Below are 23726 nucleotides of genomic sequence, written 5' to 3' on the forward strand. Positions count from 1 at the left end.
TGGAATTCAGGCTTCTCTCTTCTTTCCAGGTGAGGGCCCGTCCTGCCTAAAGCAGTTGTTGCCTCCCTGCCTCTCAGCTGGCCCAGTTGGCTGCAATTCTGCACCTTCCAACACAGGAGCTAGTCAAGAGATTTCCATCAACTGGAGACAGAAGCTCACCTTTTAATTGCCTCTCACACCCTCCCCCTCCTTCTCCATCCACATCAACAATTCGATGCTTTTATTCTGGTTGCTCAGTGAACTCTAAGATATAGCAGACCCCTTGCCTTGTCTATCTGACTTACTGCAGAGCCCCTAGTTCCTAGACCTGATAAGGTGCTCAGTACATGTTAGTTGAATGAATGGATAAAAGAATAAGTGAAATCCTCCCATGGAAGTTGGGCACACTTCATGCTTACTCTAGGAAGATGTTCAGACATCCATGGTTCTCCAAAAGAAGTCACCACTGCTCCTTCTTTCCTACCAGGGACCCTTGTTCCTGACCCCGTTAGCATTCAGTTACTCACTGGGCCAGCATTTATTGAGGAGCCCATCTGAACTAGAGTACCTGAGATTAGCCTTGAGCTTTCTTCACTCCCTGGCCCCTTCTTTTCTCACACAGGGTGCTTGTCCCTCCCTTGTTCTTCCTTCCACACCGGGGTCCCATATTTGGGCTTTCTTTGGCCCTGCCAACCTGCAAAAGAGTTGAGGGAGGGTGGAGGGCTAACGTCTGCCCTCAGCGCATCTTCCCACCCCACCCTAGGGACATGTTCCCGCCAGGCTCTGGCCAGAATCCAAGCCACCCTACCTCCTGGAACAGCCAGGAACCTTGCTGTCTGGGCGCAGACCCTGGGATCCCTGCCCCGGGGCGTCCTGCCCCCGGCGCCCCGGCCCGGGTGCTGCCCGCGGCGGGAGCTGCCAGCTTTTTGGAATTCCTAATCGCTCCTGGCCCCCGTGATTGGCTGCTCAGCTCTGACCCCACTTGGGCTGCCGCCTGGTTGGATAAAAGGGGAATCTCCTTGGGGCTCCAGAGCATTAGACACCGGAGGGGGCACCTGGGACCAACTTCGCCAAGCGGGGAGCCCGGCGGGGGGGTGGGGGGAGCTAAAGACCTGCGGCCTCGGCCCCTCCGAAGAGCCGGGAGATGACGGGAAAAGCCGGGGAAGCGCTGAGCAAGCCCAAATGCGAGACGGTGGCCAAGGGTACCTCGGGGAGCGCCCCGGCCAGGTGCACCGGGTTCGGCATTCAGGAGATCCTGGGCTTGAACAAGGAGCCCCCCAGCTCCCACCCGCGGGCTGCCCTCGACGGCCTGGCCTCCGGGCACTTGCTGGCGGCGCGCTCCGTGCTCAGCCCCGCAGGAGTGGGCAGCATGGGGCTGCTGGGGCCCGGGGGGCTCCCCAGCTTCTACGCGCAGCCCACCTTCCTGGAAGTGCTGTCCGACCCTCAGAGCGTCCACTTGCAGCCGCTGGGCAGAGCGTCGGGGCCGCTGGACACCAGCCAGACGGCCAGCTCGGGTAGGTGAGGCCAACGCTGCGCGGCGACCCGGTTCGCGGGGAGAGCCGGGGCCCCACCGTCGCTCGCGCTTGCACCGCAAGGCCTCCTCTGGGCGCAAAAGTTTGTGCCAGGCCGAGGGTGGCATCCCGGCCTGGACCCGCGCGCCCCGGGCAAGGGCCGGAGGGTGCCCCGGGCGCCGCCGGGTTTCGGCCCCCGCGCTCGGGCCGCCGCGCCGTTTTCTCGCCCCTGCCTGGTCCCGGCTCGCGCGGCGCCCGGTTGGGGCCACACTGGAAACCGGGCTTGGGGTGGCAGAGCCCAGGGGGAGCCCCAGCTCTTCTGCTCCGCGGCGGCCTCCGCCTCCCGGACCACCCACCTCCTGGAGCCCGATTCCACTCCGCGCGGGCGGCCCGGGAACGGGCGCCAGCGCCAGCCCCAGCCCAGGTGCCCAAAGTTGTCTCTTCCTCTCTCCTTTTCGCCATCCAAACTCCCCGCTTTGGTCAGTTAGGGTTTTGGGGTTTTTTTTCACCCCAGAGCTTGGACAACCGGGCCACCGAGGCGGCTGAATCGGCCGCCACCCGACCCCCCGCGCGCCACGGTGCCTCGGTCCCGGCGCGTCGCGGTCGCGGGCCCCTGGTGGCCCCGCCGCGCCCTCCCCAGGCCCACTTCGCGGCCCCGCGCTCGGGCCTCCGGCTCCCGTTGGTGCTCCGCAATTCCCCCGGTTTTTCGTTACCGGTTTATTTTTATTTGGAAGGGCAACGAAAAGAGGCGCGTTGCAGCGTCTCCAGTCTCGAGCGGAGGCTCATTGTGCGGAGACTGAGAGGGGGGCTGTGCCGAGGGGGCCCCCAGCCCTGCCCGGCGCCCGGCGCCCAGCCCCCCGCGCCACTCCCTGGGGCCAATTTTTAGTCCCGGGGCGACGGCGCTGCAGGCGCAGGTCGGGGCGTGGAGCCTGGAGCGCCCCGGGGGTCCCCGCGACACCCCGGAGCCCCCTCACCCCCGCCATCCCTGTCCCTCGGCGCCGGGCCTTTGCCTCTCTTACAACGAAATCAGCTCAGAACCTCCGGACCAGGGCGCGGTGGGCCGGCCTGGGGGGCTCCCCGGGAGGCCGGGGTGGCGCCCCGGCGGGCTCGGGGCGCCGGTGTTCCCGAGCGCTGCCCAGCGCGCCCCGCATTCTGCCGCATGTGCCTCCGTCCGCTTTTCAGATTCTGAAGATGTTTCCTCCAGCGACCGAAAAATGTCCAAATCAGCTTTAAACCAGACCAAGAAACGGAAGAAGCGGCGACACCGGTAAGGCCCCCGGGGCTCTCTGTTACCTCTCCGGCTCCCCCAACCCTGCCGTCCCCTGTTTGGGGGTCCGGTCGGGACCGTTCTTGCCGCCTCGGGGCCTGAGAGCCGCGGCGGCGCCCGGCCGGGGAGCGGGCGTTCCTGGGAAGCTCCCCGGGCCCTGGCGTCCGGCTGCCGGGCAAGCGGCGCCGCTCTAGGCTTTCCCACCGTCGGGAGAAAGGAGAGGCCCGGCCGGGAGCCCAGAGCCGGGGAGGGCGGGCACCCCAGGTGCCTTCCCCGAGCCGCACGGGGGAGCCGCGCCGGCCCCGCGTCGCCGCGCCCGCCTCCCGCCGCAGCCGGTCCCCCGCGCTCCGCCCTGGCCCCCTTTGCGCCCCCGCGCCCTGTGCCGACAACGCGCCACCTTTCCGCTCCCACCGGCCCAGAACCTCGAGCGTGATGATCTGCGCTGATGGAAATTTTTCGTTAGGCTCCTGCTCTTTGTGTGGCCCTGAGAAGGTAGCTTCCCTTCGGCGAGCCTCGGTTTCCTCGTCTGTAAAATGGGGAGAGACGGGGGAGTGTGTGGACTGGATGACCCACCAGCCCTAGCCGCAGCGGACGGGGCTGCACTGGGGTACAGGCTAAAGAGAGTGTTTGTTTTTTTAAAAAATATATGTCTTTAAATAAGCATTACTTGCACAAAGTTAAAATTCAATCCATTCGAAAACATAGATCCTGGAAAGTAATCCCCTCACCCCGGACCCGCAGCCCTCGGGCATCAGCACCTCTGTGCCCGGGTCCCTTGTGTAAATTTACCAGAAGCGTTTCAAGGAAATAAAGGAGCAAGAACCAAAAACCTGCCTGACTTCCTGCGAGTGCTGCTTCCAGGCGCTGTCCCTGAGCTCCCCCGGCTCTGTCCCCCCAAACCTCTCTCCGCCGGGGCCCAGGTGGGGTGTCCGCAGGGTGCCACTGGCTCTGGGGACATTTCACCCCCAGAGGTCTGCCCCTCCCGCTTGCCCCCCTTGATCTCCTTTGCCCCAACTTGTTCTCAGCCCCTTTGTACCCTTTTTCTGGGCACTTTTCTGCGGTTCCCTCTTCCCTAGCCCTTGGAAACCCCACTACTGACCCCCGCCTTTGAAACGGGGTCTCCCTGACCTCTCAGACCCCAACAGGCTCCCCCTTGAAGGCGGGTGAACTTTGACTTGGTTTCTCAACGACCTCGTTGGTTCCCTTCAGGCAGCCGTTTGTTTTTGTTTAGCTTGTTTTATTTTAAACAGAAACATTTTTTTAGTCCTGGTCCTGGGTCATTTTTACATTCATTTCCCCAACGAATATTCATTAAAACACCTCTTATGCACCCATCTCATGCTGGTCCCAGGGTGGGTGATCCTGCCAGCTCCTGAGTCCAGGGACCAGGCCAGAGGGAGAACAACTGCTTCTGCATTGGTGCCAGCGGGGGTGGGGAGTGGGGGGTCCCCAGCAAGAAGAGCCCTGGGGAAAGCACGCCCCAAATCCTGTGAGCCCCAACAGTGTTTCTGCATCAGGACACCTGCCTATGTGGCACTTGGAGCTGGCTGACCCATAGCCCGAAGTCCATGCTTATGGTTCCTGACTCTGTCCTCACCCGACACCCTCTCCACCAGGGGAACTTTTGGGAGCTTTGGTGGGTTCCCAGGGAGACCAGACAACAACCAGTCTGGTACCAGCCAGTTTCTGGCTATTTTTGGTTCATGAAGAAAGCAGATTTTTGGATCGAGGAGAATGGCTACTGATTGCCAGTGCAGTTTTTAATTAGTAAAAAAAAAAAAAAGGTATTTTCCTCAGCTTCTCTCATTTGGGGATTTCAGAAAAGAGAGCCTGGAATCTGGTGATGAGAGATGGGCATCGTTTGATTTCCCAGAAACAGACCAGGCGTAGCAGAGGTTGGAGAGGGGAGAGAAGGTGGGCCGGCAGCCTTGGGATCTCAGAGGTTCCTCTTTTTACCCGGAAAGCTCAGACGGGAAACGGGGGAACCTCAAAGGTCTGGGCTTCTGTAAAAAGCCAGGAGCAGGTTTTCTGGGTCACACTGCGGGAGCGCAGGGAGGCTCCCTGGGGAGCATGTGAGCATGAACTCGGGGAAGGGCTCTGAGATGGGAATGAGGGGAACTTTGGGGGCTCTGAGGCTTTGCTTTGGTTTTGGAATTCGGGCTCTGAGCTCTCCTGAGCAGAGGCTGGCACTCCAACGACCTGGCGCCGGCAGCTCCTCTCGGCTCCGGCCACAGCGCCTACGCGCTTCGGTTTCCCTCGTTTTGAAACGGATTTGCACCTTCTGATGGTTTATTTTGATGATTTGTGTGGGGACCCTTCAGTAAGTGGCCGGAGAGAAATAGAAAGCAGCAGTTCTTCAAAATTCTAAAGAAAGAGCTTAGTTTACATAAACATTTCATCCCCTGCCCCCAAGAGAAGAGGAGAGACGATTTGGAACCAAACCAGTCATTTCCTATAAAGAGCAGAATCCTTCTTCCTCACAGTCCCCGCAGCATGCCCCGAGATATGAGAGAAAACACAGCACTAGGATCGCCGGAGCTTAACTTGGTACTTTTTCCTTTGTTGGGTGAGGGTGGTGTCAGCAGTGAGGGACCTAAACCCCCCGGCTGGTCCCAGGGTCCAAGTCCCAGCGGCTCAAGCATATTTATACGCTGAGTTTGTGGAGCCTGGACTTTCTTGCCCATTGGCTTGTTGATGAGGGAGCGAGATAAAGGAACTTGGTGAAATTAAGGTCTGAAAAGGGAAGAATTTGTGTGTTTGTTCAAGAAAGGAGGTCCATGAACCCCCTAATATTGGACGTGACATTTTATGTATTGGAGCACATTCATTTGCGGATTTTCCTAGGGCGAGAGCAATCTAGCTTTTACCAGATTCTTAAAGCAGTTTGACCCAAAATAGGTCAATGTGAACTGCTCCGTGAGGGTGGGGGGCTGTGGAGGTAGATTCTCTCAGGGTGACCTGAATGGAGCCCCCCCACTGTGCAAGAGGGATGCACCCCCACCCTTACCCCTCCCCCCGCTTGTGCTTTGGGATGGTTGGGAGGTGGCCCTTTCCTTCTGAGCTCCGGAAGGGATGGCCTGCATTCCCGGTCACATCCCCCATCCCTGCAACTCCCAGGGCAGCTTTAGGGAGCTGGTGGATCTGGGCAGGTGAGGAGGGGGGAGTGTCGGGGTGGGTTGAAGGGGTGAGAAATTCAGTTCTCAGTTGCACAAACACTGGGGTTGCAGCTGCATTTGGTCTTTGAGTGAGTCTCAGAACTTCAAGTGCAATTTAAAAGATCAGCTCTGTCTGTGAGTGGGTCCCAGTGGGGCGGAGGCACTTACTCACCTGGTGCACCCCTCGCCCTGTTCTGGGAGGAGGAAGAGGGGCTTTCTACAGTGTTCCAAAATTTCTATCCTAATATCCTTTCCCCAAAACACTTCCAGAAAGATTCCTATAATGAAATGCCTCCGAGGGCTGAAATAATGCCCCCCACCGCCAGGAGGGTAGTGTGGCCCCTTGGCCTTGAATGAAGAGGCGTCCAGAGGGTTAAGCTATGAGTGTGTGTGAACACGTGTGCACGTGTGTGTGTGCGCGTGTGAGAGTGTGTGTATGTGAGTGTGTGAGGGAGTCTGTGCCTGTTGTGCTGAGCCCCTGGGTTTGGGGTCTATCCAAGAGGCAAGGGGAAGGGCCATTCTGTCCTTTCTGGGACAGGCTTGTTCCATTTCCAGTGTCCTGAGTGTCTGGTTTTGTTCCCCTCAGGACAATCTTTACCTCCTACCAGCTAGAGGAGCTGGAGAAGGCATTCAACGAGGCCCACTACCCAGACGTCTATGCCCGGGAGATGCTGGCCATGAAAACGGAGCTGCCAGAAGACAGGATACAGGTAACAGAGCCCCGAGTCCTTCTGTCTCCCATTTTCTCCACTCTTGGGGACATCACAGCCCAGGGTCCCAGATACCCATCTCCCACCCCCTTGCATGAGCACCTGCTTGCTTGTGATCAAGTTCTCATGAGGAACAGATCGGTATTTGCTGACCACCCACCATGGGAGGTGGGCACTGCGGGGGCAGAGACTTAGCAGATGTGGCCTGGACCCCTGTTCCAGACTGCAGCTTCCTGAGGAGCATTTCATACAGACTCTGAGGGCCCTGTGGTGGGAGAAGGCATTTGGGTGGGTCCTGGGTTCTGAGCAGGGTCTCTGTTGTGGCAGCTGTCCCCTCCTTCCAGCTGTCTGCTCCAAGGCCAGAGGTGGCCCCAGGCCTTTCTGGGTACCTGGGGTTAGGGGAGAGTGGCTCCTAGCCCCACCCGCAGTCTGTTTCCCTTCCCTCTGCTCCCCTCCTTATGAAGAAGTGGTTTTGCTTCCCTTCCTATCCCCCCCACCCCCCATCTATCCACCTGAGGCTCCTTCCTCTTCTCACAACCAACCAGCTGGCCCTGCCCTGAGCTCCTGCTCCTTCATTTTTCCCGGGTCTGGCCCAGAATGTGGCTGGGGACTGTGCTTGCAGGCGTGGCTTATTAGGCCCGCCCCCTCTCCTGGAGAGGTTTGTCACTACCAGCCACTGATCTGGACTGAGATGTCCTCAGCTGTGCTGGGCGCAGGGCCTCCTTTCATCAACAACAGGATCTTTTCAAGACCAGAACCCCTGCACCCCCCCCCCCCCCAAGCTGGGCAGGAGTGGAGCTGCTTAACCATTTCTCTGGGAGAAGATGAAGTCTGATGATTTCTAGACTGGGCGCATGAGGAGGAAGAGTGAGTGGGGTGGGAGGAACATTTCCAAGAGGTTTGGATTTGCCTTAGCTGAACTGCAACCTTCCAAGCAAGCTGTTCCCATCACCTGGGGCGGCCAGAGCAGTTCACTGCTGAGGCAGGAGCCCTGACTTCCTGAAATCCCTTCTGCTGGCGTCCCTCCCAGTCATAGTCCCTGTGTCCCCGGGTGTGATATGTGTTGGGGGCGGGGTGGGGCTAGAGAAGGAACCGCATACAGGGTGCGGGGGTGGCTCTGCTCGCTCCCTGGAGAGCCAGGGAAGGGAATGAGGCATGAGCTGCTTTTCCAGAAGAGCCTTTCTCCCCCTTGGAAGCCTATTTGGAATTTCGGTCAATGGCTTTAGGCGTTGACACCAACAATAAGCTCAATTATTCATAATCTGGTGATCTGTTTGGTGCATTTATCGTGGTGACCTGGATCCATTGCCCCCACCCAGTGGGGTAAGGCTGCGTGTTGATTCTGAGTCTCATGTGTGTTGTGTGGTGTGTGTGTGTGTGTGTAAGCCAAGGCCTAACTCAGTCAATGTGTGGGGGTAACCTCTGCCTGGCCTTCATTAGCACAAAGTTGGCTATTACAAGCGTCTGGGTGGGTGGGGAGCTGATAAACTCTCCCTGTCGGTAGGCCCCACATTTGCACTATGGACCAGAAGGAGGGACAGCTTGTCTCTTGCACCGGGTTGTCCTACACCCTGTCTGGCTGTGGTGGTGGTGGGTGGAGTGTTTGTAACTGTGTTGCTATAAGGGCCTCAGCAGGTGATGCTGAGCTTCTTTAAGTTCCCTGGGGGCATCTATGGGCTGGTGTCTGAAGCCACCAGGACCAGCAAGGAGGAGCTGGGTCGAGGAGTAATGTGATTGCCCTGGGACTGTGAGGATTGGCTATGGAATGTGTGCATATGGGCGAACTGAGGCAAGACTCTCTCCAAGTCTTTGAGCACTGCATGGTTCTTTGGTGAAATGCTGCCCCCAGAAGGTGTTTGTAAGCTGTCAAGTAGCCCTGCTGCCAAATGTTTACCATGTGGCTTGGGAAGGCTCTCAGCATGTATTAACATGTGTCCAATCACAGCTAAAATTTACAGAGCAGTTTCCGTGCGCCAGGTGTTCTAAATATGTGATGTGTGCAGGAGAGGCAGGGAGGTGTGGTGGTTAGGGGCACCCACTCTGCAACCAGACTGCCCGGTGGGCATCCTGGCTTCACCAGTTACCAGCTGAGTGACTGTGGACAAGTTACTTTGCCCCGTAGAGCCTCCAATTTCTCATCTGTGAAATGGGGGTGATAGTGGCACCTGCAGATGCGGTGAGCCATATGTGTGATGTGTTCCAGGCTATGCCTGGCACATGCCCAGTGCTCACTCTGTTTCAGCTCTGATCTCATTAAATCCTGGTGACAACTGGTGGAGACTGTTAGCTTCCGTTTATTACTGAGGAGACTGAGGCAGAGAAACTCGCCAAATCCACACAGCTAATGAGTGGGGGACACAAGGACCCAGGTCTGCATCTAAAGCCCCCATGTTCACCAACTGCCTCGTGGGTCTGAAGCCTGTGCTTTGACCTGAAGCTGGGGAAAAAGATGGCCTGAGGCCAGGTGGGGGCCTTTTGTGTAAAAATAACCAATATTTATTGAGCACCACGTACTATTCTTAAACAACAACAACAACAACCCCCGCCCCCAAACTCACTCCTAAACATTTACTTCAATGGGGTGAAACATGAGTCTCCTTCCCCACTGCCCCCCAGCAGCCCCTCTGGTGGTAACCAGTTTTCTTTGTTTCTTTATAGAAATAGTTTATGTATGTTCCCAAGGAATCAGAACACCCAATGAGCTAGGTACTATTACTATTCCCATTTTACAGATGGGGAACCTGAGGCACAGCAGCCAGACTGCAGACCTGAGTCCCTTTAGGCTCCAGAATACTGGCTTCACTACTGCCACCCTTCCAATCATTTCCTCTCAACATGTTTAGGTCGGAACGATGCTTCTAAAGATGGAAAACTACCTCTCTGGAGCCAGTCCCCTCCCCTCCCCCAGGTTTCAGCAGGAGGCCTTTGTGTGTGTGTAAGGGGGTGGCATGGGGGTAGTTATTAGAGGCTCCAGGTCTGAAGTTAGATGTTCTCAAGGTGGGATGGAAAAGTTATTGACTGGATGCCAGTGGTTCGGATCTTTGTTCTGGCTCTGACACCCACCAGGCTCAGCAGAAGCCAGGTCACTCGCATCTCTGTTACCTCATCTGTAAAAAAGGAGAGGGGATCCCTGCCAGGGAGGGGACTTCTCAGGATCACCTTCCTCACCAGATCCCTGGGCTGCCATTGGTGGAATGGGGGAGCATGACAGGTGGAGCATGACAACTGGGACACACCCTCTCTGGGCCAACCCAAGTAAACCCCTGGGTGTGTCTGAGGTCTACTATCTAATGTCTAATGAGAACCCAGTGTGGATGTGAAAAGTCATATACACCTACTTCCAATCTTTTTATTTGGTTTTAATTTTTTTATTGCTGACATTATTGCAGATGTCCCCCATTTTCTCCCATTTTCCCACCTCCACCCAGCACCCCCCCTTGACCCTCACCACACTGTCTGTGTTTATGGGTTATGCATAAATGTTCTTCAGCTAACCCCTTCGCCTTCCTTTTTTCAGTCCTCCCCACCCTCCTCCCCTCTGACATTTGTCAGTCTGCTCCATGCCTCCAGGCCTCTGGTTCTATTTTGTTCATCAGTTTGTTTGGTTCATTAGAGTCCACATATTAGTGAGATCATATGGTATTTGTCTTTCTCTGCCTGGCTTATTTCACTCAGCATAATAATTTCCAGGTCCATCCATGCTGTCGCAAAGGGTAAGAGGTCCTTCTTTTTTACAGCCAAGTAGTATTCCATGGTGTGAATGTCCCACAGCTTTTCTGTCCACTCCTCTACTGATGGGCACTTGGGCTCTTCCAGATCTTAGCTATTGTGAATTGTGCTGCAATGAACATAGGGGTGCATAAGTTCTTTTCTGATTGGTGTTTCGGGGTTCTTAGGATATATTCCCAGAAGTGGGGTCACTGGGTTAAATGGCAGCTCCATTTTTAATTTTTTGAGGAAACTCCACACTGCTTTCCATAGTGGCTGCCCCAGTCTGCATTCCCACGCCTACTTCCAATCTTTGTTTCCTTGCCAGCAAGCCAAGCTCTGAGCCTCAAATTGCTCATTTGTAAGATAATAATATTTCCCAAAATGCTAACTTAATAAAAGTATTGTTGTTACTGGCAGTATTAAGTAATTACCATTGTCCCAGATATTAAGTGCTTTCCGTGCCTTGTTTCAGTGAACCCTCACAACAGACAGATGAATTAGATGCTCTTCTTACCCCATTTTCTGGGTGTGGAATATGAGGGGCTGAGAGGTGAAATAAGTAGTAGACTGGGTTCAAACCCTGTACTCAACTACTATCACTGAGAGCACATGAGGGAAACACAAATGTCTGTCTACATAGCCCGGAATGTCCAATGCCACCAGTGGTGATGAAGGCCAGCCCCCTCTGTGATGGCCCATTTCCTCTGCCTTAGGGCTTGGGCGGCAAGCAATTCCCTGCTCTACAGCTCTCTGGGTTGGGGTGAAGGGATAGGTGTATTGCTGGAGAAAGGAGATCCCAAGGCTCCACATCAGAATATCAGACTCAGACATGCAGTCCCCTTTATGTCTCCAAAAACTGCTGGGATTGGCATTCTGGAAGCCTCTGCCAGACATCAGCTCTGGGGAAGAGGAAATGGGTTTTCAGACTGACTTTATTTCCTCTACAAGGCCACTGGTTCCAAGAATGATAAGATCAGGTATATATGTACATTCACTTGTTTGTTTACTGTATTCTTTTTTAATGTTTTTATTGATTTCAGAGAGAGGAAGGGAAAGGGAGGGAGAGAGAGAGAAACATCAATGGTGAGAGAGGGTCACTGATCTGCTGCCTCCTGCACACCCCCTGCTGGGGATCGAGCCGGCAACCTGTCATGTGCCCTGACCTGGAATCAAACTGCAGTCTCCTGGATCATAAGTCGATGCTCAGCCACTGAGCCATGCTGGCCAGGCTGTTTACTGTATTCTTTTTGGACAAAAGTCCTACTTATTTTAATGCCTACAAGACAGAGATGTGGACATGCAAAGTGAACCGAGCCCACATCTCACCCCTAGTCTTCGCAGCTTGGTGTGTATGGACAGCAAAGTTTGGAGCCTCTGACTAACATGGTTTGATTCTGCCTTTTTTAAAAGTGGTCCTTGCCCAAGGGGAGGGAATGAAGTTTTGGGAAATTATGTTCCAGAAGTTAGAAGAAAGGCGCCCAGTTGCAGTGTGTCTCAGCCTGGGACATTTATTAAAATTACAGCTGCTTTAAAATTTTTTCATTTTATTTTTCAATTACAGTTGACCTTTAATATAATACTAGTTTCAGGTATACAGCATAGTGGTTAGTCATTTATGTAACTTACAAAGTGACCCCCCCATAAGTCTTGCACCCACCTGACACCACATATAATTACTACAGTATTATTGACTATATCCCCTAAACTGTACAAATTGGCAGTTACAAAACAGTCACAGAGCATCTTTTTAAAATGCCCACACAGGGCTCCCACACCCAGCAATTCTGTTTTAACTGTTTCTGTGTAGAGCCTTTGCATCTGGATGTTTTTAAAGCTCTGCAGGTGATTGTGTGCAACCAGTGCAAAAACACTGGGTCAGAGGCTCAGGAAAGGAGTTTCTCAGTTTTGAGTGGGTTAATATGACTGGAAGAAAGTGGTTTTGGGGTGACAAGATGGGATGTGGAACAAGGTGATCTGTCAGGTGTGCAGGGAGGGATGCTGCCTGGGGCTCCCAGGAATAGAGGGCAGAGCTGCCCCCTAGCGGACATCAGGAGCTGCAGCAAGGCCAGGCTTCCCTGGGCCTGTAGCTGGGACTGGAAGGGGTGAGCTGAAATATGGTGTCAGAAGTGCTGAGTGGATATGGAGTGTGAAGTCGTTAAATCACGCCAGCAATGAGCCCAAATTAATCAGTTTCCAGCTAGAGGAGAGGAAACAAGCTGAGTGAATGCGATGGAAGCTGCCGCATGGCTGACAAAGCCAGGGCTGATGGCAGGGGGCAAGATTAGAGGGCTGGGGCTGGGGTAGTCAGGTGACCAGAATGTGCAAAAAGCATCCCATTGTGTGAGATGCTTCTCTAGGGGGGCAATCCCTGAAGGTATGCAGAAGGTTTCCTGGGAGATCTTTGAGGGAAGGAGCCCTGGACAGGTTGTCCTGTGGAGATACAGGGACTGGAACTTTGCCAGACAGGAGCCGTTTGATGACAACACCACTCATGCTGGTTACCCACAGACAAGAGGAAGGGCTGACAGGTTACCTGAACTGCCTGGTGTGTGTCCTTGTAGCAGAAGAGCTCCCATTTGGCAAGAAGCCCTTCCCCAGGTCCAGTCCATCCTTGGAGGCCAGGGTCTCAGGGCCCTCTCTGTCAGCTGTGGAGGAACCTGCCAGAGCGGCTGCTGACAGCCAGAGGCATCCTACCTGGGCTTTCTCAGAGTTGCTGCAGCATCACCTTTGAGGGGAAATGCACCAGGTAACCAGGCTCTTTCCGGAGCTGGAGGATCTTCTCAACTCATTTTTGCCCGGGACTCAAAACCTGGTTATCCTTGGTGCCTCTTTTGAGTCCCTTTTCAGGAGCTCAGAGCCCTCAAGTGTAAGGCAGGGCTTTGGTCCTTGCCAGCTCCTTGAGGGAGGTTCTCCTGAAGAGTTTCAACCCAACTGCCATGGAGAGTAGCAGTCTTTTCTGGAAAGTGAGCAGCCAAGCAAGTGAGTGGGAGAGGGATTGAAGGACTGTTTTGGGCCTGTCGGAACCAAGATACCAAGTAGGAAAAAGGGTCCGAATGCTTTAAAGGAATCTCAAAGGTGAGAGATGGGAGGACCTGGCTTTATGTGAAAAGTGTTACTATTTGCTGGAAAGCAAAGCCTCATCTCAGTGCACATTTACTACAGAATTCACCCAGCATCCAGCCAAAGTATTTTAGTTCTTACTATGGACCAGGCATTTCCCATGCACTATTTTGTTTAATTTTTACAAGTCTGGGAGTTAAGTGATATCACAGGCAGATGAGGAACTGGAAGTCAGAAAGGTTAAGAAATGCAGCCAATATCACAAATACTGCTGGAGGCAGAGCAGGGATCTCCAGCCTTGTTTTCTAGCGCCTGATTACAGTGAGTGCTGGGCCTTGCCTGGTGTTCTCTTGCATGTGTGCCTCAAGGGCTTGGAATACCTTGGAAAGGTGGGGAGAGTTGCAGGGACATTTGTTTGGATGCCTAGTGGGGAAACTAGAGACTATCTGTATTTAAATCTTGTAGCCTGAAGGTTAGTTCTATCCCCCCCCACCCATCCCCAGTTGTTGTTCTTACTACCTGTCAGTCCAGCCTTACTAAAGGCATGTGGAGGAGGCCAGAGGGGCAGGTAATGCCACTGATTAACCTGCCCCCTGGGCAGAGTCTCCCACTGATTTTTCTACACCTCCACTGAAACAATAAGTAGCATTTACTGAGCACCTTCTGTGTGACAAGTACTACTTTTAGGCACTTTCACTTATTTCATTAATCCTCAGAATGACCCTGAAAAGCAGGTATTCTTATTTTATGTCTGAAGAGACTGAGATGAGAGAAGGCAAGTAACTTGCCCAAGACCGCACAGCAATTTTTGTCAGAGCTGGGAATTCCAGTTCAGGACTGGCTGACTTCAGTGCTTCTTGCAAACTTTTAAGTTGCATTAACATATGCTGGTTGCTTCCAGGAAGGGAAGAGAAAGGCAAATATGAAGAGTGGTTAGGGTTAATTCTAACTCCTTGTCACTTCCCTCCAAGGCACCATCGCCACAGCTTCCCTGCCAGTTGTCTGAAAAAGAAATTGTTTTGGCTGTCCAGGTTTCCTCCATAAATTGGAGCAGCATCTGGTGTTTGCAGAGAGCCAGGCATTCCAGGAGCTCATAACCGAGGGTCCGGATGACTCCTGGTTTGAGCAACCAGCTGGCACCAGCTCCCCTGGGAGTGTGTAGGCAAAGTCTGATCTCCAGACCAGTTATTCATTTCCCCAAATTAGGAGGCCCAGGAAAATGGTTATTTTTTTTTTTTTAATATTTTTTATTGATTTCAGAGAGAGGAAGAAAGAGGAAGAGATAGAGACATTCCTTCGGCTGCCTCCTGCACGGCCCTACTGGGGATGGAGCCCTCAACCCCGGCATGTGCCCTGACTGGGAATCAAACTGCAACCTCCTGGTACTTGGGACATGCCTCAACCAACTAAGCCACACCAGCTGGGTGGAAAATTGTTCTTTTTAGAGGCCCCGGATATGATCTGAAACCCAAGTCTGCACCCCCTTTTTTAGTAATGATGCTGTTTTCATTTGTGAGCTCGCTCCCATCTCAGGCCTGATGCTCGTGGAATCCTGGGAAAGCCAGGGCAATGCGCCTTCCCAGGCACCCACACTGGGGAGGGAGTCAATGCCTTTGTACATTCCACAGTCCCTTCTCCTGAATCCATAAATGCAAAATGTGCTGGAAATGAACAGTTTTGTCCGAAGTTTGGAATTGAAACTCATTAGTGGCAAAAAACAAACCGGACCTTATTTGTCTCTTAGTGTGAATATGTATAGGTTTTGCTGCAGAAATCAAAGCTGATGGGTTTGCTTATGGTGGTAGTGCTGCTGCTGCTGCAGGGTGTTACGTAACACATGGTATATGCATCACCATTTCTAAAATCCAAAACATTCCGGAGTCTGGCCTGGAAGATTCCAGTTAAGGGGTGTGGCCTTGTTCTTTTATAAGGCACTGTGTTCAAGCAGGAAGGTCATCTCCTGACCAGGAAGCAGATGCCTTACTTAGATTCATAAAGCACCTTCCCAAGCCTCTGTGGTCAGAGGAGGTCCCTGAATTCCACCACCCAGGGCTTCATTCTTTGCTGTCTTCTGAGAGGTGGATGGAACCAGAAGTAGCTTATCCCTGTATATAGATTAGTCATTTTAGGTTCCTGCCCTTGGTAGGTGTCACTCAGGGCCCTTTGAGTCAGGACCAGGGGGAGGCCTGCACATTGCTTCCCAGTCCCCCCAGGGGGGCCAGAGCAGGAACAGCAGGTGCCAAACCCCGTGGAATCAAAGGTGTGTCCTACCCCGGGTGGGCCAGGGATGGTTTTTTTCTTTTCTTTTTTAATTATATTTTTTGATTTCAGAGAGAGGAAGGGAGAGGGGAAAAAAGAAAAGGGAGAGAGAGAAACATCATTGAGATTGTCGTCATTGATCAGCCGCCTCCTGAACACCCCCTACTGGGGATGGAGCCCACAACCCAGGCATGCGCCCTGACCGAGAACCCAACAGTGATCTCCGGGATCCTAGGTCGAGGCTCAACCGCTGAGCCACGCCCAGCTGGGCAGAAATCGTTTTTTCTAATGGAGTTGACCCATGTCGGGGTGAAGAGGCCCGGTGGGAGGGGGGCGCGTTGGAGGCCGGGTCTTTTCCATTTTCGGTTTCCGGTTACTTACAAATGCAGAAATGCCAAAACATGGTTAGACACATTTGGAACTTAAAGCTGTGCGTGGACGGTGCAGTCTCTCTGCAGTTCCACACCGCGGGCCTGTGACTGCTGGGCTGTTTGGGGGCGGCGGGGATGCGAGGCGAGGTGGCCGGGGCGCCCCCTACCGGATGCGCTCAGCCGCAGACTCCCGCCTGCCGCGGGCCGTCGGGGCGCTCGTTCTGCCACCTGGCGGCGGCGGCGGGAACGGCGGGGGCGCTGCGACTCGGGCCCCCCCCCCCCCCCCCCCCCCCCGGCCGGGCCCGGCGGCCGAGGCAGCAAAGGGTTAAGCTGTCAGCGGCGCGATGTTAAACAGGTGTCAAAGGCTCCCCATATATCTGCAGATTGAAATCAAATTCTTTGCCGTATAAAAAGATAAATTACCCAGGCGCTGCCGCGCGTCCCACTCATCACGCCAGCGCCAGACGGCAAGCAATTTTTTTTTTAAATGTGCTAACGACCTAATCAAGCAATCAAGTCTGAGAAGATTGCAGAGTGACCGGGGCAGCCATCTGCCGGCGAGCCCGCATTCATTTCCCGCGCCCGCGCGGGGCGGAGCCGGGCAGGGAGCTGCCGGGGGAAGTGGGGGAAAAATCCTAAATAAATTAACACCCAATTTTCCCCGTCTAATTAGTTAAATGAGAAGCGCTCGGGGTCCCCGGGGAGGGGGAGCGGCTCGCGGCGCGGCCCTCGCTGCCTCCCCAGCATTAATTAGTGCGGGTCAATGCCGCGGCTCCCGGGAGAGCGGCCGCTTTAATTTCCCGTGATATTTCAGAGCCTGAGGCCCATCGATTCAAACTGAAATTAACTTATTTTTCAATCAGCCCAGGGCTGCCCCTGGGGGTGACTCTTCTTTTGCCGCCTCCTGAATAGAGCTGGAGCAATTTTTCATCAAAAGCTGAAACCTCGGCTGCCGAGGCGGGGAGGGGCCCGGCGGGGAGGGGGCCCGCGGCCGAGGCGAGGGAATGGGGAGCGCAGAGGAAACTAATGGGTTTCTGACGCCCGCGTCTGCCCTCCCCTCTTCTCCCCACCTCCCGGGCTCCTGGCCGCCCTGGGGGGACGGAGCCCACGGGGCTGTGGAGGAGCAAGAGGGGCTCGGGGGCCCGGGGTCCTCCAGCGCCCGCGCTCCCCGAGCCTCCAGCTACCGAGGGGCTGCCGCTGTCCCCATCCTGGCTCTGGCTCCTGCCGCCTGCTGGGAGCCTCAGGATGCTGCTTTGGGAGACCAAGAAATCCCCCCTCCCCCCAGCTGCTCCACTCGGGGCTGGAGAGCTCCAGACACCCCCAGGGCAACTACCTGCCCCCATTCAGACCTTGCACCAGTTTGGGGACCAGAAAAAACCTTCCCTAGGGTGCCCCCCACAACACTTTCCTAAGTCCCCATTCCCATTTGCTTCTCACACCACCGAGAATTTTGTCTTTCTTCCTTGACTGAGGGATGGCTGCCCAATTCCCTCAAGTATCATTACAGCTAAGTCCCTAACTGTGGAGAGGAGGTGAACCGAGGGCCCTGCGCAGGGCGGGGCTCAGGAAGGGACACAGGGGGAGCTGATGGGCCTTCTGGGAACATCCCCCGCTCTGCTTAGTTCCCAAACTTCATGATACATGAATGAAATGCCCTTTGCTCCGAGTCCACACTCACCTGGAAGCCTTCCTGAGACTTCTCTAGTCTCTGGAGTTCCAGGCGAGAGGGAGCTCTGAAAGCTGCTGGTCTGTCCCTGGAAAGGAATTTGTCCCTCTCTGCATCAGAAAAGAGATTCTGTTTATACCCTAAAGGTGTGAGCACAAGAGAGCTACCAGGGTTGGGCTTCTCAGCTGCAAACAGGACACACTGGGAACTGCTCACCTGCCAGATCTTGTCCTAGAGGTGTCCTGATCCCACTAAAAAAAAAAAAAAAAAAAAAAAGACCCATTTCACCCATCGTACTCTCACAGGACTTGGTCCTCATTCTGGTGGATACCCCTGAGTACCATGGGGTAGGTGAGCTGGAGTAAGGACACCCACCTGGAGAAAGCAGCAGTCGCAAGAATATGGGGCCACTGGCCATGGAAGGGGTGGGGACCTGAACTCCAGATGCACATGGGGGTAAAGGCCAGGCCCAGTGCCTCTCAGAGCACACCCCTGACCTGTTCATCTACACCCGCAGGTCTGGTTCCAGAACCGCAGAGCCAAGTGGAGGAAGCGCGAGAAGTGCTGGGGCCGGAGCAGCGTCATGGCGGAGTACGGGCTGTATGGGGCCATGGTGCGGCACTCCATCCCCCTGCCCGAGTCCATCCTCAAGTCCGCCAAGGATGGCATCATGGACTCCTGTGCCCCATGGCTGCTCGGTAAGAGTCTGCACCCTCCTTGGGGCTGGCCCCTGTGGCAAGTAGAGTGGGCTCCCCTGAGGAAGGGACAGAGCCCTGGAGCAAAGGGACCAGGCCACAGCAGCCTAGCAGAAGGCAGGCCCTCCAAAGCAGGCCTCCCTGGCTCCCTTGGGGGCTCTGAGGGCTGGCTGGGCCTGGGGCTTGGCGTCTATTCCCTTGCGCCCACCTATGGTGCCTAGGCCTTCCATCCTGGACAGGTCCTGACTGTGGGTTCTTCTGTCCTGCCAGGAGGTTGTAACTGTTGCCCCAGGGTCTTCTTTCCTTGCGGGAGGTGAGCTTGTGATGAATGAAACTGCCCCTCTTGGGGGCCTAGGTCACTTTGGCCACCATGCTGGCTTTGCCCAAAGGACTTTTTCCCCCTAAATCTCTCCACCTGCCATCTTCCCCCACCTGTCATCTGGGCCCATGTCCATAGCAGCACCAGCCTATTTTTGGTTCTAAGATCTGGGATCCCGGGAGGGAGGGCGGGCAAGCGCTGTGCTGGGGAAGGGACGGAAGGCTGCCAGGGGCAGGCGCCCAGGGCTTGGCTGGGGGAAGCCCTGAGCAGCCTCCCGCCCCGCCCCGGCCCACGCGACTGCGGTGTGTGAAGTAAGGCTTTCTGCTTGTCCTTAATTCTGGCCTCTCTCTATCTTTGCCGTTTTCAGTTCAAGATGGCTTTCCCAGGCGCTTTTCTAAACCCGAATACCAACACTTCTTTTTAGGAATGCACAAAAAGTCGCTGGAGGCAGCGGCCGAGGGGAGGAAGCCCGAGGTGGAGCGCCAGGCCCTGGCCAAGCTGGACCAGGCGGAGCAGGAGGAGCGGGGCCCCGACCCGCCCGCGGCCATGTCGCAGGAGGAACTGAGGGAGAACAGCATCGCGGCGCTCCGAGCCCGGGCTCAGGAGCACAGCACCAAGGTGCTGGGGACTGTGTCCGCGCCCAACAGCCTGGCCCGGGATGCCGAGGAGCCCGAGGAGGAGGTGCCCATGGACGAAGACCGGCCGGGGGAGAAGCCGAGTCCAAGGCAGCTGGAGGACGTGGCCTAGGTCCCGGGTGCGCTGCCCCCGGAGCCCCAGGACTGCTCTTCTCGGGCCTGTGGCGCTGGGAGGTGTCCTCCAAGGCAGGGCCCAGCCTGGCCTTGGCCACCCTTCCCCTGCCCCGTGGCCCTCCATGGCCCCCGGGCGACTTCACACACTCAGTCTGGCCAAGGCCTTGGGCCATGCTGATGTCCCCCGCCTAGTCTGACCTCGTCAGCAGCTTCCTCAGCCCAACAGCCCTGCCTCAGAAGCCTCGATGTTGCTCAGAAGCACCCCCTCAAGCTGCTTTCACTCAGTCCCTCGGTGACTGTCATGGTCCAGATCGGCCCCTCACTGTTCTCTTGCTCTAGAGCCCTCTTCCCAGCTCTAACCCCTATGGATTCTGCTCCCCCAGACCCAAAGCCCATTGCCTGCCACGGCCGCGTCAGGGGTTGAGGACCTGCACTCCAGGGCCAATGTCCTGACCACCCCGGTCCTCAGCCAAATTCTGCTGCTCTCAGCCTGTCCCTTCCCTTGGGCCTGGGCCTCCATGTGAATGTACTGCCCTGCAGGCCCAGGAACAACCTCTGCTCCACCCCATCAATGGGGCCGATTAAACTTGGGAAGTCAGCCTGGGCCCTTCGGCCACCCTCCATCTCATGCCCGCCATGGTCAGCCTCCGGTACCTGCCCTCTCCACACCCTGCCTGCCCCACCCTTCCTCCCAGCACAGGTGCCAGCCACACACGTGACGATGTACAACACCTGTAGTGAGTCCAGGGCCTGTGCCCTGCAGCCAGGGGCACCTCTCACCAACGCTGTGGCTCTCTGCACTGTTGGGAGGCAAACCCTCTCTAGGGCCCTTCGGGCTGTGTTCTAAAATAGCCCGACTCCCCTGATGTGCTGCCTGTGACCCTGGCTTGCTGTGCAAGGCACCCTTCCCCTAGAGCTTCTCACAAATTACTGGTTCGCATGTGCCCTGCCTTGGAGCAACCCAATCCAGCTGGTAAATGAACACCTGGGAAGCCACAGACCTTGACCCAACTTCATCCAGGTTGTCCTTGGGAGGCCAAGCCTGGAGTGGGCCTGGGGCCATATATAGTCATTGTCACAAGAAGGGTGTGAGAACAGGCTTGAAGGAAAGGGAGGAGCCAGTGTTAAACCCCAACTAAGCAATAGGCACACACACCTTCATGCCAGGTGTATGCCGTGGTGCATGTCCACCGGAATGTCAGTCACTGTTGGAGTAGAGGGCTGGGAGCTTTCTGTCTGCTGATGAGAGGACCTGTCCCTCCACCCCCAGGCCAGGTACATGTCCCCCTTGCCCCATGGCATTTCTTTACCATCCCACCCACTTCTGCAGGGAATACTTCGTGAGAGAAAGGCCTGAGACAGTGAATTGGGATTTTAATTCCCCATCAAAAGTTGATTTCTTTATTCCATTCATGGAACTTCCCCCCCAGTTCTTCTTGTCTTTGTCCCCTGTTGGTTTGAAGTCTTAGACTGTAGCCCTGGTGTGTAAATAATGTACATAGAGTGAGAAGAAAGAATCTTGATATTGAGGTGTTTGAAATATGGAACTGTAACAACTTCTAGGTATTCTAAACCTGTGATTTCTGTGCCATTTTCTGTAAAGATACAAGTAAGAATAAAACTGACGAAAAACAGCAGGGGAGGGAGCCAGGAGTCCTCCCTGGGTGTGTCTGTGTAGCATAAAAAGCAAATCCATTAAGTCATTTTTAAATCAGAATTGCTAGATTCCTCTTTTAAAATTACTCCAACTGTAGAGGCACCGTGGCCTGCCTTTCTCCACTGGGCTGACATTTGTCACCTTCCAATGACATTTATCACTCTGATATGGGACCCTCCTCCATTGCAGGCACACCTAAAATACCCCAGCCCTTTAGCCCTTATTACCTATGAATCCCTCGTGTTCTCCACAAAATAGGTTACACTGACCCCTCTGGTACTTACAAACAACCCTATTTCATTCACACCTCAGGTGATGCCCACAGCTCACCTTGGCCCCCAAGAATCGGGACTCCCTTTTGTGTACGCATGTGCACTTGATATCTTACATCACAACATTAATTACACAACAAATGGAAAAGCAATGGTATCTAGAACTGAAAGTCAGACAAACATTTGCTAAATCCGTCAAAGAGAAGGGAGTGAAGGAGAAAAGCCGAGGAAGACTGCGTGAGACTGTCTGCAGGCAGCTGGGGCCTACCTGCTTGATGTGGGGGATGGAGGTGCAGGCGAGAGAGCAGGAAACAGAATGGAGAGGTTGTACTTGAGCTGTTGGCTCAAGAAGTCTCATGATAATTTCAAATTGGCTCAGATGTGGAACTTACTGCCGCCTTCTGGGCTAGGAAGGCCCTTCCCTCACTCTGCCCACCCCAACATTTAAGCTTCAAGGTCCCTCCTCCAGGAAGGGCGTCGATCCTGCTTAGTCACAGCAGGTGGGACAGTCCTCCATCAAGGCATCTATGCACTGTGCTGTAATTTCTTACTTACGAGTCTGTCTTCCCCACAAGACCGGTCTCTTCAACGGTAGGGATTGCATCTTACTTTTTACCCCCACACCCACAAAGGGCTTGACACCCAATCCACTGTGGAATGAATGGTCTTAGTCTAAATAATCCATTCATCCAATGATTTTAAAACATTTAGGGAGCATCTGTGTATCAGCCAGTGGACAAGACATTGGGGGTAGAGTGGTGGGCAAAGCTGTCCTATTTGGAGGGAAAGATAGAATTCAAGTAATCAAAGAAAAATACAAAATTGCAAATGTTCTAAGGTGTTGGAGGTGTGAGATAAGAGGCAATGAAACCATAACCTGGACGTGGGTCAAGGTATACAACCCCTGAGCCTCTCTCTCCTGTGTTTAAATCAGAATAACATCTGCTCAACCTGTCCCATTGTTACAAGGTCCCACATGAACACAAGGGAAGGGCAGCCACACCAAGATGTTTCAAGCCTGGGGTGTGTTCCTGGCAGCTGCCCCATCCTCAGATCTGGGGGACAACTGGGACACTCAGAGGCTTGGGAGCTGCCAGAAATCCTCCTGGACAATCCCCCAGGGAATTGACCCTGGGAAGAGAAGTGCAGCTCTCTGCAGAGGGACATGATGCAAACAGGCCCACAGGGAATCAAGGAGGGGAGAGGCTGGGACACTGCACAGTGAAGAAACTGAACAGGAAAGGAGGGGCCTAGACAGCAGGGCCCAACAGGGCAGAATGAAGGGAATCTCGGTAGGTGGTGACTGTACCCCCCTGGAGGGCTTCTCAAGATCCTAGTGCCTGGAAGGGAGATTTTAATCCAGGCTCCACAGGCCCAACAGGCTGTGTGCACCAAGAGCAAGAGTGTAAAAGGGCAAGGAGCCCTGATTGATGAGGGCTGCTGGAGCTGCTAAGTAGGCCTGGCAAGGACAGATGAGGAGTCTGGCAAGAGGAGGCAGGGATGAGGGTCGGGGAGCTCCTGAGGCCCAGTCCTGTGGCCTGAAAGTAGGGCCATGACCTGAGGGATCTCTAGGACCTAGTCCATCCAGCCTCCTGTCTCTGGTTTCCCCAGCTCACTGGGCGCCTGGGAGTCTTCCTCCTGCTCCCCGGAGAGCTGCAGTGGCCGCAGACTCCCCCAGGATGTGGCGGTGTGCCACCCCACCTGGTTACCACACTAATGTAAGAAGTTACTCAGGGGAAACTGGCAGAGGGTTTCCTGGAACTCTATACTATCTTCACCATTGTTCTACACACCTGAAATTGTTATAAAGTTTATTAAAAAAACTAGTTTGCTTTCTAGAGGGAAAACAACAGAGGGCTTCTTTGGATTGGAACTTTGATGCTCCTTTCCCTCTCTTACCCCAGGGCTCTGTTTGCTGAGTGTCGCAGTTCAAGACTCCAAAGATCACCCAGAACCCAAGTTCCACCTCTGGGAGCTGAGTCTCGGTCAAGAGCCACTGGCCTCAACTGGTTCTATCTCCTGCTGCACCATTCTTCTTTAGGTCTCTCTTGTCCCCTCCTCCTGCCTGGCTGCTCCTCAACTCAGGCAGCAATGAAGTCTCTGCTCAGTCACAGCTGAGCAGGCCCAGCAGTGATCTGCTCCATTAATTTCTCTCAGATCAGTCCCTCCCAATGCCAACTCTTCTCAGTGGCTCTCAGCTCCCTCCCCTCCCTGACTCCTCACCTGAGCCAGAGGCCCCTTCTGATTTACCTCCATGGCTCTGCTCCCAGTATGCACTTCAGGGAGTCTGTCACAGGAAGGGGTCAGGGTCAGGGACAAGGTGGCCTTCTGATTGTGCATTTTCC

The 23726-nt window shown here is 54.7% G+C and overlaps 1 protein-coding gene across 2 annotated transcripts; it reads left to right on the top strand.

The window, feature by feature from the left end:
* Positions 1–1123: 1123 nt before the first annotated feature.
* On the top strand, positions 1124–19450 carry VSX2 (visual system homeobox 2; the record flags this gene model as incomplete). 2 transcript variants are annotated; one of them, XM_081133922.1, is made up of 5 exons in its annotated part: positions 1124–1493; positions 2673–2757; positions 6499–6622; positions 18207–18387; positions 19071–19450. In XM_081133922.1, 5 exons carry the CDS (start codon positions 1124–1126, stop codon positions 19448–19450), a joined length of 1140 nt encoding a protein of 379 aa, XP_080990048.1. The 2 variants fall into 2 exon arrangements, with proteins under 2 accessions (XP_080990048.1, XP_080990049.1); XM_081133923.1 differs by having other exon boundaries at positions 19128–19450.
* Between the last annotated feature and the right edge of the window lie 4276 nt (positions 19451–23726).

This window comes from Miniopterus schreibersii (genome assembly GCF_964146895.1).
Source record: "Miniopterus schreibersii genome assembly, chromosome: 1".
Lineage (NCBI taxonomy): Eukaryota > Metazoa > Chordata > Mammalia > Chiroptera > Miniopteridae > Miniopterus > Miniopterus schreibersii.